The sequence below is a fragment of the Salmo trutta genome, chromosome 7 (genome assembly GCF_901001165.1).
Source record: "Salmo trutta chromosome 7, fSalTru1.1, whole genome shotgun sequence".
Lineage (NCBI taxonomy): Eukaryota > Metazoa > Chordata > Actinopteri > Salmoniformes > Salmonidae > Salmo > Salmo trutta.
The window spans coordinates 15212738-15225950 of NC_042963.1; the positions used below are offsets into that span (position 1 = coordinate 15212738).

The window sequence follows — 13213 nt, forward strand, 5'->3', positions numbered from 1 at the left end:
GAGCACAGCATGTTGACACCAACTCACCAATAATGTATTTTCTGCTGTCAAACTCTCATCATTCTCTCTCTGAAATTACACACACAAGCAGATGGAAGCTCATGACAGCACTAAGGACGTAGGCAAGGGCACCAACATAGCAACCCTGTACCCAGAGAGGAAAGTCAGCTTAGAAACAGAAGGCAGGAAGTAAAAGTTATAGTAGCTAGCTGAAATTGCCCTTTTGTAGAAGGTGACTGAGAGTTTTTCTTCATTAGTGTTAATACAAGAAGTGAATTCATGAGCGATAAATAGATGCATCTGACGGTAATAATGTAATGTAATGAGCCAGGCTTGTAAATCAAGATCTGAGTGGATTTCAATCCCTGTGTGATCTGACAAGTCTAATCAACTGACAACAAACAAGAACATTTTACACTACACAACGCTTCACAACATGCCATGCCGTGCAAACGTCTGAATCCAAACAAATGAACCCATGGAAACACTATAAATAATACTGACAACTACCTGTTACTTAATACCCTTCTTTTTAAACAGAGCAAGGTGGAAGGAGTTAAGGACAATACCACAGAACAGTGTAAACACAGGCTGTCACAGCTACCATTTGGACTTGGGCTGAAATACAGTGACATACAGTTGAAGTCGAAAGTTTACATACACCTTAGTCAAATTCCTGACATTTAATCCTAGTAAAAATTCCCTGTTTTAGGTCAGTTAGGATCACCACTTTATTTTAAGAATGTGAAATGTCAGAATAATAGTAGAGAGAAGGATTTATTTCAGCTTTTATTTCTTTCATCACATTCGCAATGTGTCAGAAGTTTACATACACTCAATTAGTATTTGGTAGCATTGCCGTTAAATTGTTTAACTTGGGTCAAACTTTTCGGGTAGCCTTCCACAAGCTTCCCACAATAAGATGGGTGAATTTTGGCCCATTCCTTCTGACAGAGCTGGTGTAACTGAATCAGGTTTGTAGGCCTCCTTGCTCGCACACTCTTTTTCAGTTCTGCCCACAAATGTTCTATAGGATTAAGGTCAGGTCTTTGTGATGGCCACTCCAATACCTTGACGTTGTTGTCCTTAAGCCATTTTGCCACAACTTTGGAAGTATGCTTGGGGTCATTGTCCATTTGGAAGACCCATTTGCGACCAAGGTTTAACTTCCTGACTGATGTCTTGAGATGTTGCTTCAATATATCCACATAATTTTCCTGCCTCATGATGCCATCTATTTTGTGAAGTGCACCAGTCCCTCCTACAGCAAAGCATCCCCACAACATGATGCTGCCATCCCCCGTGCTTCATGGTTGGGATGGTGTTCTTCGGCTTGCAAGCTTCCCTCTTTTTCCTCCAAACATAACGATGGTCATTATGGCCAAACAGTTCTAGTTTTGTTTCATCAGACCAGAGGACATTTCTCCAAAAAGTATGATCTTTGTCACCGTGTGCAGTTGCAAACCGTAGTCTGGGTTTTTTTATGGCAGTTTTGGAGCAGTGGCTTCTTCTTTGCTGAGTGGCCTTTCAGGTTATGTCGATATAGGACTCGTTTTACTGTGGATATAGATACTTTTATACCTGTTTCCTCCAGCATCTTCACAAGATCCTTTGCTGTTGTTCTGGGATTGATTTGCATTTTTCGCACCAAAGTACATTCATCTCTCGGAGACAGAATGCGTCTCCTCCCTGAGCGGTATGACGGCTGCGTGGTCCCATGGTGTTTATACTTGCGTACTATTGTTTGTACAGATGAACGTGGTACCTTCAGGCATTTGGAAATTGCTCCGAAGGATGAACCAGACTTGTGGAAGTCTACCATTTTCTTTCTGAGGTCTTGGCTGATTTCTATTAATTTTCCCATGATGTCAAGCAAAGAGGCACTGAGTTTGAAGGTAGGCCTTGAAATACATCCACACCTACACCTCCAATTGACTCAAATGATGTCAATTAGCCTTTCAGAAGCTTCTAACGCCATGACATCATTTTCTGGAATTTTCCAAGCTGTTTAAAGGCACAGTCAGCTTAGTGTACATAAACTTCTGACCCACTGGAATTGTGATGCAGGGAATTATAAGTAATCTGTCTGTAAACAATTGTTGGAAAAATGACTTGTGTCATGCACAAAGTAGATGTCTTAACCGACTTGACAAAACTATAGTTTGTTAACAAGAAATTTGTGGAGTGGTTGAAGAACAAATTTTAATGACTCCAACATTTTACATGTTTTACATTTTAGCAGACCTCTTATCCAGAACAACTTACAGTAGTGAATGCATACATTTCATACATTTTTTCTTTCTTTACTGGTCCCCCATGGGAATTGAACCCACAACCCTGGCATTGCAAACACCATGTTCTACAAACTGAGCCACACGGGACCAACCTTTGTGTATGTAAACTTCCAACTTCACCTGTATTATGGTCTCTGACTTTTTCAGTCACTGGAATGGTGGTATCCTATTTGTACATGAAGGCATGCTGTCAGAGCTAACTAAAAGTTGCACACGTCTCACACACCTCTCAGCAAACCCACACATCACAGCAAACCCATACATGAATGTGTGTGACCTGCTCACACTACATGTGCTGTGGCAAGTGTTGACATTTATAACACTCCCATGCAACTTACGTGATTGAAACTAAACACAATGGCTGTAAAGATGGTATAAAGTGAGATGAGTTATTTTTTGTTGTTGTAGTAAAACAATATAAAAATATAGAGCACTTTTTTTATACAGAAAACCACAGGTATCATTGTCATTATCTATGATCTCAAAAACGTACTGCCATATCATCATAGCTTGTCATATACCATGGGCAATAATTACAAACCTGAGGTATAGATAGATGTATAGATGAATGGAACAGAAACGCTAGCTACCTTGTAGATGGAGCCTTTGGGATTGAGCGGGCTAAACAACTCATCTCCGTCCACACTGGAGGTACTAAGGTTCTTCATCCTCTCTGCTGCCTCCATCCTCCTCCTCTCTATGTCCTCCTTCATCCTCCTCTTTTCTTCCTGTACAGGAAGACACACAATGGATCTTTTTGGTGAACGTCAGGAACCGAATCACATCGGCACCTCACTGATTTCCTGGCTGCTAGTCCAGCTTCTTGAGCTCCAGACAACAATTATCTGCAGATAACTTAGGAAAACATTATCTGAAGGATTTTCCCACTGCAGGAACAACAGGTAATGGGAGAGAGCCTCATTCAGGTCCATGCTCATTTTTGCAGTGCATAAAAACATTTAATAAATAAATTGGCAGGCAATTTAATAATTTGGTAATCTTAAAGTTCTTTTGAACTTTTAGGCTTTACATTAGAAATGTGCTATTTTTTCATGGGCCAATTTTTTAAGAGCAACTAACTAAAAACCAACTTCTCATTTAGAAAACAGCCAATGTGGTATCAACATGAGTCAGAAACATTTATTATACTGTCAAAATTGACTGCAAATTATAAATAGGATAATTTTGGTAATTAAGTCAACAACATTTTGTGAGACTTGTGGTCGTGACTGCATCACAACACAAATTAAGGTTTGGTTTGTTTCAATCCTGGCCACAAGCTCACAGCTGGCAGCACGCAAGTAATCATCAATTCTGAGTGTAGCTGCACGTGACCCAATTGTAATGCCCATGGTAAATTTGGGTTGACTTTAGATTTCCCTAATAGCTTCACATTTCACAGCTTCACATGATTTAAAAACCTCAAACCAACTCGAATCATGCTGTGTATTATGCATTAAACCACCCAGACACATCAAAGATACAGTTGTCCTTCTGAACTGAGCTGCATACAGGACTAAAATTGTACAGAGATGTCACCATGACTCTATTGGTAATTGTTGAAAAAGGAGAGTGATGTAGTGCTGCATCAGATGACCTGGCCTCCACAATCACCCAACATTAACCCAATTGAGGTGGTTTGGGATGAGTTGGACCGCAGAGTGAAGGAAAAGCAGCCAACAAGTGCTCAGCATATATGTGAACCCCTTCAAGACTGTTGGGAAAGCATTCCTCATGGAGCTGGTTGAGAGAATGCCAAGAGCGTGGAAAGCTGTCATCAAGGCAAAGGGTGGCTACTTTGAAGAATCTTACATATATTTTGATTTGTTTAACACTTTTTTGCTTACTACATGATTCCATATGAGTTATTTCATAGTTTTGATGTCTTCACTATTATTCTGCAATGTAGAAAATAGTACAAATGAAGAAAAACCCTGGAATGAGTAGGTGTGTCCAAACCTTTGACTATATAAAAAAACGATTTGATAAAATATTGAATTTGGCCTTTACTACTATAGCCCAGAGAAACACATTACATAATAAATAAAAAAATGGCAAAAATGACAGTCAAAAAATAAATCATAAAAAACAGGTGTTTGTCCTAAATCTAGGAGATATACAGTGCAACTGGGAAGAATTCTGACCCCTTGACTTTTTCCACATTTTGTTACGTTACATCCTTATTCTAAAATGTATGAAATTGTTTTATTTTTCCTCATCAATAAACACACTATACCCCATAATGACAAAACAAAAACAGGTTTTCAGAAATTTTTGCAAATTTCCAAAATAATAAAAAACTGAAATATCACATTTACAGAGGTATTCAGACCCTTTATTCAGTACTTTTGTTGAAGCACCTTTGGCAGCGATTACAACCATGAGCCTTCTTGGGTATGACGCTACAAGCTTGGCATATCTGTATTTGGGGATCCAAATGGAAGAGCCATTGGGATCCAAATGAACGGCTCTTTAAAGAGAGTCAAATGATCTGGCTTACCGAAAAGACTCTGAATACCCATCCTTATATACATTTAAGTGGTAAAAAAATTATAATACTGTAGGTGGTTAAACTGACCGTGGCCGCGGTGAAAAAAGTTACTCTCCCTATACTTTCAATGCATTTTTCCAGAAAAGGTGAGTAAACTCACAAAAAAAGGTGGGTTAACTGTGTTTACTTATGTTTACCCTGCACTACACCACCAGCTGATGTGTAAGATATTGAGTTTCATCTCTTTCTGTTTGTGTTTCTTAATGCCATAGGCTACACATTATGTATGTACTGTACACTGCAGTTGACCATCACCTCCTCCTTGGCCAGGCGCTGCTGCTCCTCCTCCCTGCTCCTGCGCTCCTCCCCCTCCCTGACCTGGCGTCTCTCCTCCCTCCTCCTCTTCAGCTCCTCCAGCTCCTGCTCGGCCTCAGCCTGCTTGTGTCTGAGCTGCTCAAGCTCCTGGTTCTCCTTCTCTGCTTGGCTACGCCGGATCTTCACCAGCTTGGCCTCTAAGATGGCCTCCGCCTCCTCCTCAGGCTCGACCACTGCCACTTGTACCACAGCCCTGGGAGAGATGGAGGGAGAGATTGATGGACGGCTGGAGGAAAAAGGAGCATACATAGAGGGGCAGGATTTCAAGAAATATCTCTGTCTCCTAATGGTTTAGAATGTGAAACATCTAGTAGTCACTTAGGGGGGAATTCCGACCTGAGGTTGTCACGCGTAAATGGAACGTAATTCCCTTTTTATGCACTTTTCTCTCTACACTAATTCTGACCTGACCCACTATTCATTTGGGGTGAAAATCAAAGAAATGAAAGTGTGGCGGAGATGTGTCAACAGATACGCTGCATTCTGACCTTGACTTAATTCCCTCATAATTCCACCACCTTTAAGCGTGATGAAACGATGAATAACATCGAGCAACCTGTCGGTTCCAAGTGGAGCAACATCTACTTTCTTTATTTCCCATAGAAATAACACCATTCTCCATGCACTGTCATTTACAAATTGATAAGGGCTATTGATAAGAGCTAGGTAAATTAGTAAGCCGTTTGGATAAGGGGGATTGTAAATATAAATTACAATTGCTGTAGATCTATTTTACTTTGTGATTGCTAAAGACAAATGTGAAACGAGTCATCTTACAGCAAACGGAAGCACATCAACATGGCACCTTTTCCACAGTGAAGTTTATTAAATGCTGGCCTTATAATTTTGGATGAAATTTGGAGACCCAAGCTATATGCTTCTGTAGCCATATATATACTGTGGAAAAGGTGCCATGTTGATGTATATATATATATATATATATATATATATATATATATATATATATATATATATATATATATATATATATATATATATAAAAACTGAAGTATAACATTTACATAAGTATTCAGACCCTTCATTGAAATTAAATCAAATGTACAACATGAAATGCTTACTTACACGCCCTTAACCAACAACGCAGTTTTAAGAAAATAGATTTAAGAAAATATTTAGAAAATAAACTAAAGTAAAAAAAATTATAAAAAATAAACACAATAAAAAAACAATAGTTGCAGTTGGAAGTTTACATTTACATTTAAGTCATTTAGCAGACGCTCTTATCCAGAGCGACTTACAGTAGTGAATGCATACATTTCATACTTTTTTTATTTTTCCGTACTGGTCCCCCGTGGGAATCGAACCCACGCCATGCTCTACCAACTGAGCCACACAGGACAGTTTACATACACTTAGGTTGGAGTCATTAAACCTTGTTTTTCAACCAATCTACAAATTTCTTGTTAACAAACTATAGTTTTGCCAAGTCGGTTAGGACATCTACTTTGTGCATGACACAATTCATTTTTCCAACAATTGTTTACAGACAGATTGTTTCACTTATAATTAACTGTATCACAATTACAGTGGGTCAATATGTATGTACAGTAAGTTGACTGTGCCTTTAAAAAGCTTGGAAAATTCCAGAAAATTATGTCATGACTTTAGAAGCTTCTGATAGGCTAATTGACATCATTTGAGTCAATTGGAGGTGTACCTGTGGATGTATTTCAAGGCCTACCTTCAAACTCAGTGCCTCTGTGCTTGGCATTGTGGGAAAATCAAAATAAATCAGCCAAGACCTCAGAAAAAAATGGTAGACCTCCGCAAGTCTGGTTCATCCTTGGGAGCAATATCCAAATGCCTGAAGGTACAGCGTTCATCTGTACAAACAATAGTACAAAGTATAAACACCATGGGACCACGCAGCCATCATACCGCTCAGGAAGGAGACGCGTTCTGTCTCCTAGAGATTAATGTACATTGGTGCGAAAAGTGCAAATCAATCCCAGAACAACAGCAAAGGACCCTGTGAAGATGCTGGAGGAAACAGGTACAAAAGTATCTACAGTGGGGGAAAAAACTATTTGATCCCCTGCTGATTTTGTACGTTTGCGCCCGCAAGGTCCCCCTGCTCAAGAATACATATACATGCCCGTCTGAAGTTTGCCAATGAACATCTGAATGACTCAGATGGACCATTATAGTCGGACCATTATAGTTTGCTGGTGATGTGGACACCAAGGAACTTGAAACTCTCGACCCGCTCCACTACAGCCCCGTCTATGTGAATGGGGGCGTATTCGGCCCTCCTTTTCCTGTAGTCCACGATCCTCTCCTTTGTCTTGCTCACATTGAGGGAGAGGTTGTTGTCCAGGCACCACACTGCCAGGTCTCTGACATCCACCCTACTGGCTGTCTCATCGTTGTCAGTCAGCAAACTTAATGATGGTGTTGGAGTCGTGCTTGGCCACGCAGTCGTGGGTGAACAGGGAATACAGGGGGTACAGGAGGGGACTAAGCATGCACTTTGATGAAGCACCTTTGGCAGCAATTACAACTTTAAGTCTTCTTGGGTATGATGCAACAAGCTTGGCACACCTGTATTTGGGGAGTTTTTCACATTTTTCTCTGCAGATTCTCTCAAGGTCTGTCAGGTTGCATGGTGAGCATCACTGCATCTATTTCCCTGGTCTCTACAGAGATGTTCGATCGGGTTCAAGTCCAGTCTCTAGCTGGGCCACTCAAGGACATTCAGAAACTTGTCCCGAAGCCACTCCTGCGTTGTCTTGGCTGTGTGCTTAGGGTCGTTGTCCAGTTGGAAGGTGAACCTTCGCTCCAGTCTCATGTCGTGAGCACTCTGGGGTTTTCATCAAGAATCTGTCTGTACTTTGCTCCGTTCATCTTTCCCTCGAAACTGACTAGTCTCACAGTACTTGCCACTGAAAAACATCCCCACAGCATGATGCTGCCACCACCATGCTTCACCATAGGGATGGTGCCAGGTTTTCTCCAGACGTAAACCTTGGCATTCAGGTCAGACTAGAGAATCTTGTTTCTCATGGTCTGAGAGTCCTTTAGGTGCCTTTTGGTCAACTCCAAGTGGGCTGTCATGTGCGTTTTACTGAGGATTGACTTCCGTCTGGCCACTCTACCATAAAGGCCTGATTGATGGAGTGCTGCAGAGATGGTTGGTTCTTCTGGAAGTTTCTCCCATCTCCACAGAGGAGCTCTGGAGTTCTGTCAGAGTGACGATCGGGTCCTTGGTCAACTCCCTGACCAAGGCCCTTCTCCCCTAATTGCTCAGTTTGGCCGGGCGGCCAGCTCGAGCAATTGTCTTGGTGGTTCCAAACTTCTTCCATTTAAGAATTATGGAGGCCACTATGTTCTTGGGGTCTCCTTCCCCAGATCTGTGCCTCGACACAATCCTGTCTAGGAGCTTCTTGGACAATTCCTTGAACTTTTTGCTCTGACATGCACTGTCAACTGTGGGACCTTATATATACAGGTGTGTGCCTTTCCAAACCATGTCCAATCAATTGAATTTACCACTTGTGGACTCCAATCAAGTTGTAGAAACATATCAAGGATGATCAATGTAAACGGGATGCACCTGAGCTCAATTTAGAGAATAATTCTGTAAATAAGGTATTCCTTCATTTTTTTTGTACATTTTGTTTTTCACTTTGTTACTGGGTATTGTGTGTAGATTGATGAGTAAAATGTTGTATTTAATCCGTTTTAGAATAAGGCTGTAACGTAACAAAATGTGTAAAAAGGGAGGGGAACTAAATACTTTCCGAATGCCCTGTATACAAGATCAGTATTTTTAAATCTACCAATTGATGCTGAAAATGAGACGAATATGTGTGCATTTACATGGCTTTCTTTCATTGATACCTAATATTCTGAACCTTTTTTCTCCATATATTCTATTGAGTCTGTTGAAAAATTTCAAATTAAAAGTTCACCAAATTTAAAGGGATGGCTTTAGAGAAATTTACTGAAAACCCTGCTTAATGAAAACCACACATGCAATGCCCGTTACGCACCTACATAAGGTACAGTAAGCGCATAGGAAAGGCGTACATTTCCTATGTCTGAAACCGTCCCAATGTGAATTGCAATGTGATTTTCTTGCCATGTAATAGAATGTGGAAACAGATCTAGTGATACATATCCATATACCATAATACACCCTGATTTACCTGGGAGCTCTTAATTTGGTTTTGGCCATATATGATGTAATTTCCTCCCCAGCTGTGTCTCCGTTGGTGTTAGCATGCTTTGCCTCCGTCTGCAGGACGACTTGGGATGTGTAGGAGACCTTCACATCTTTTCTCTTCTCCTTCAACTGGAACTGTAAAGAACATTAAACATTTCCATGGTTGACTACTTCAAGGCCATGCATTTTTGAATAATCATATTCTAATTTGTAAATGTTCTTAATTAATCACATATTAGCATATAATTACAAATAATGCACAAGAATACCTTCTCCTTAGCATCTGGTCTTTGGTCCTCCTCTCTCTTCTTGAGTACCCTCATCTTCTCCTGCCTCTGTTTTGCTCCCTCCTCTTCTCTCTCCCTCTCCTTTTGCACCCTCTCTTCTCTCACCACCTCCTCTCGCTCCCTCCTTTTCCTCTCACTTTCCTTTCTTCCCAACTTCTTCTCTTCCTCATCCTCAGCTTCTGCCTTGTGTTGTCTCTGCAGACGAGAGGTGGATGTGGTGGGGGTGGCTGAGGCAGAGAGGGTATGTGGTGTGGGGGCCTTTGCGGCACCATTCAGGGGCCTCTGGTCCTGCTCCTCTGGGGCCTGACTGAGCTCCTCCATGCGCTGGGCCTGCTGCCGGCGTCTCTCCAACCGCTGGGTCCAGTCACTGAAGCCCTCATCCTCCTCCATAGAAGGAGAGCTGCTGATAGGCTTCAGATCACTCTCATACCTGGGACACAAAGAGGAGAGATAAAACGATCTTAGTGCCACAAAGGTTTTGGGAACTCAACCAAGAATAGCTGATGATGTTCATCTGAATGGTGACCTAACCTATTATAAGTCCTTTGGTAGGCAATGGACGAAAAAAGATGTTAGTGCTACGAACGTTTTGGGAAACTCACCCCTGGTCTGAGAGGGAAGTAGATTTTGCTAGATACAGTTTATAACATGAAAGGCCTCTGAGGGGTGGCGGGTGGCCTAGTGGTTGGAGTGTTGGACTAGTAACTGAAAGGTTGCAAGATCGAATCCCCGAGCTGACAAGGTAAAAATCTGTCATTCTGCCCCTGAACAAGGCAGTTAACCCACTCTTCTTAGGCTGTCATTGAAAATTAGAATGTGTTCTTAACTGACTTGCCTAGTAAAGTATATATACTACTCAAAAAAATAAAGGGAACACTTAAACAACACATCCTAGATCTGAATGAAAGAAATACTTTTATTAAATACTTTTTTCTTTACATAGTTGAATGTGCTGACAACAAAATCACACAAAAATAATCAATGGAAATCCAATTTATCAACCCATGGAGGTCTGGATTTGGAGTCACACTCAAAATTAAAGTGGAAAACCACACTACAGGCTGATCCAACTTTGATGTAATGTCCTTAAAACAAGTCAAAATGAGGCTCAGTAGTGTGTGTGGCCTCCACGTGCCTGTATGACCTCCCTACAACGCCTGGGCATGCTCCTGATGAGGTGGCAAATGGTCTCCTGAGGGATCTCCTCCCAGACCTGGACTAAAGCATCCGCCAACTCCTGGACAGTCTGTGGTGCAACGTGGCGTTGGTGGATGGAGCGAGACATGATGTCCCAGATGTGCTCAATTGGATTCAGGTTTGGGGAACGGGCGGGCCAGTCCATAGCATCAATGCCTTCCTCTTGCAGGAACTGCTGACACACTCCAGCCACATGAAGTCTAGCATTGTCTTGCATTAGGAGGAACCCAACCACACCAGCATATGGTCTCACAAGGGGTCTGAGGATCTCATCTCGGTACCTAATGGCAGTCAGGCTACCTCTGGCGAGCACATGGAGGGCTGTGCGGCCCCCCAAAGAAATGCCACCCCACACCATGACTGACCCACCGCCAAACCGGTCATGCTGGAGGATGTTGCAGGCAGCAGAACATTCTCCACGGCGTCTCCAGACTCTGTCACGTCTGTCACGTGCTCAGTGTGAACCTGCTTTCATCTGTGAAGAGCACAGGGCGCCAGTGGCGAATTTGCCAATCTTGGTGTTCTCTGGCAAATGCCAAACATCCTGCACGGTGTTGGGCTGTAAGCACAACCCCCACCTGTGGACGTCGGGCCCTCATACCACCCTCATGGAGTCTGTTTCTGACCATTTGAGCAGACACATGCACATTTGTGGCCTGCTGGAGGTCATTTTGCAGGGCTCTGGCAGTGCTCCTCCTGCTCCTCCTTGCACAAAGGCAGAGGTAGCGGTCCTGCTGCTGGGTTGTTGCCCTCCTATGACCTCCTCCACGTCTCCTGATGTACTGGCCTGTCTCCTGGTAGCGCCTCCATGCTCTGGACACTACGCTGACAGACACAGAAAACCTTTTTGCCACAGCTCGCATTGATGTGCCATCCTGGATGAGCTGCACTACCTGAGCCACTTGTGTGGGTTGTAGACTCCGTCTCATGCTACCACTAGAGTGAAAGCACCGCCAGCATTCAAAAGTGATCAAAACATCAGCCAGGAAGCATAGGAACTGAGAAGTGGTCTGTGGTCCCCACCTGCAGAACCACTCCTTTATTGGGGGTGTCTTGCTAATTGCCTATAATTTCCACCTGTTGTCTATTCCATTTGCACAACAGCGTGTGAAATTTATTGTCAACCAGTGTTGCTTCCTAAGTGGACAGTTTGATTTCACAGAAGTGTGATTGACTTGGAGTTACATTGTGTTGTTTAAGTGTTCCCTTTATTTTTTTGAGCAGTGTATATAAGGGTGCTTGAATGCAAGGATTGCCTAACTGAGCCTGAAAACATTATAGTAAATTACAACCCTTGACAATGTCAGGAAGCCCTTAAAGAATGTGTCAAGGAAGAACAAATCTGGATAAAACTAACCATTATGGCTATAATGTTCAATTTCCTTTGAATAAGTGCCTGTAAATCCAGTCATTAAGGTAATAGGACTACTTATTACGATCAATTTAAAGCTAAACTGAGTCAGATGGTGGAGAGAGGACTACAGCTTTGAGATGTTTTGGTTGGCATGAAACATCCCAAAGTGCCAAATGTGTTCTGTAGTATGTGGCAAACATGGCTTCTAGAGTAAAGGCTAAACACGTCAACTACAGTGTCAGTGAGAGCGACCGTGGCCCACACACAGCTTACAAAGCTGTCTCCCAGTGGCCTAGCGAGTGCTGGGGATGGATAACAGGATGAGAGGTGTAAATGAGGACGGAAGCTTCTGAGCCCATCAATTAACACCAACAGGACCAGATCAAACACACAATGCAGGAAAACAGCTGGAACAGCCCTCTGTAGACTCTGGTGTTATTTCTCCTCTACAGCCGGTGCCACAGGCTAACATATGTATGTGTGTATATGTGGTGTGTGTGTGTGTGTGTGTGATGTGGTGTGTTTTTATTTCCACCCACACCTCATCACTCCTATCCCAACCCAAGCACACACACACACTCACACTTGGGTTGGGAGAGGAGTGACGAGGTGTGGGTGGAAATAAAAATAAAAAAATATCTGAGATTGCTACAGCTGAACACTGAATCAGCCCTGGGTTATTTTAGTACAGAGGCTAATCTTAATGGTGATACCAGGGGATAGAGAGTCAAACAGACATGGGGCTTATGAGGACAACAGGCCCTGCTGGGACCCAGAGACAACACAGCTGGACAAATGAACTGGCACCTGGAAGTTGAGAGCCGCTACCTACCGTCAACCAACATTAAATTAAGTGATTTCTGTAATGAGCGCTTAAGAGCCAGTGTAAACAAGGGCTTAGACTAACTGCAGGGAGAGAGGTGGAGCCCAATGTGAGGGCCATGGTAGGCAATCATGTGTTGGCCATGGTGGATAGGCAGTGGGTGGGGAGCCTAAATGGTGATAAAAGTGGATAAGGCTGTGAATTTT

At 42.5% G+C, this 13213-nt stretch overlaps 2 protein-coding genes across 4 annotated transcripts in view; one reads left to right on the top strand and one right to left on the bottom strand.

Moving 5' to 3' along the window:
* Positions 1-5306, top strand: part of prr33 (proline rich 33) — a 37387-nt gene extending 32081 nt beyond the window's left edge. The window contains exons 3-4 of the transcript XR_003878947.1: positions 3031-3196; positions 5116-5306. The gene's annotated coding sequence lies outside the window, so the exon portion shown is untranslated. The remainder of the gene's footprint in view (positions 1-3030; positions 3197-5115) is intronic.
* Positions 1-13213, bottom strand: part of LOC115197006 (non-muscle caldesmon) — a 76703-nt gene that overhangs the window by 28250 nt on the left and 35240 nt on the right. For 2 of the 3 annotated variants that reach the window (XM_029758120.1, XM_029758118.1), the window contains exons 3-7: positions 9616-10063; positions 9330-9481; positions 5101-5353; positions 2885-3022; positions 28-69 (exon numbers count right to left, since the gene is read on the bottom strand). In XM_029758120.1, the coding sequence (XP_029613980.1) occupies positions 28-69; positions 2885-3022; positions 5101-5353; positions 9330-9481; positions 9616-10063 (1033 nt within the window). The remainder of the gene's footprint in view (positions 1-27; positions 70-2884; positions 3023-5100; positions 5354-9329; positions 9482-9615; positions 10064-13213) is intronic. The other variant, XM_029758119.1, reaches the window with a different exon arrangement.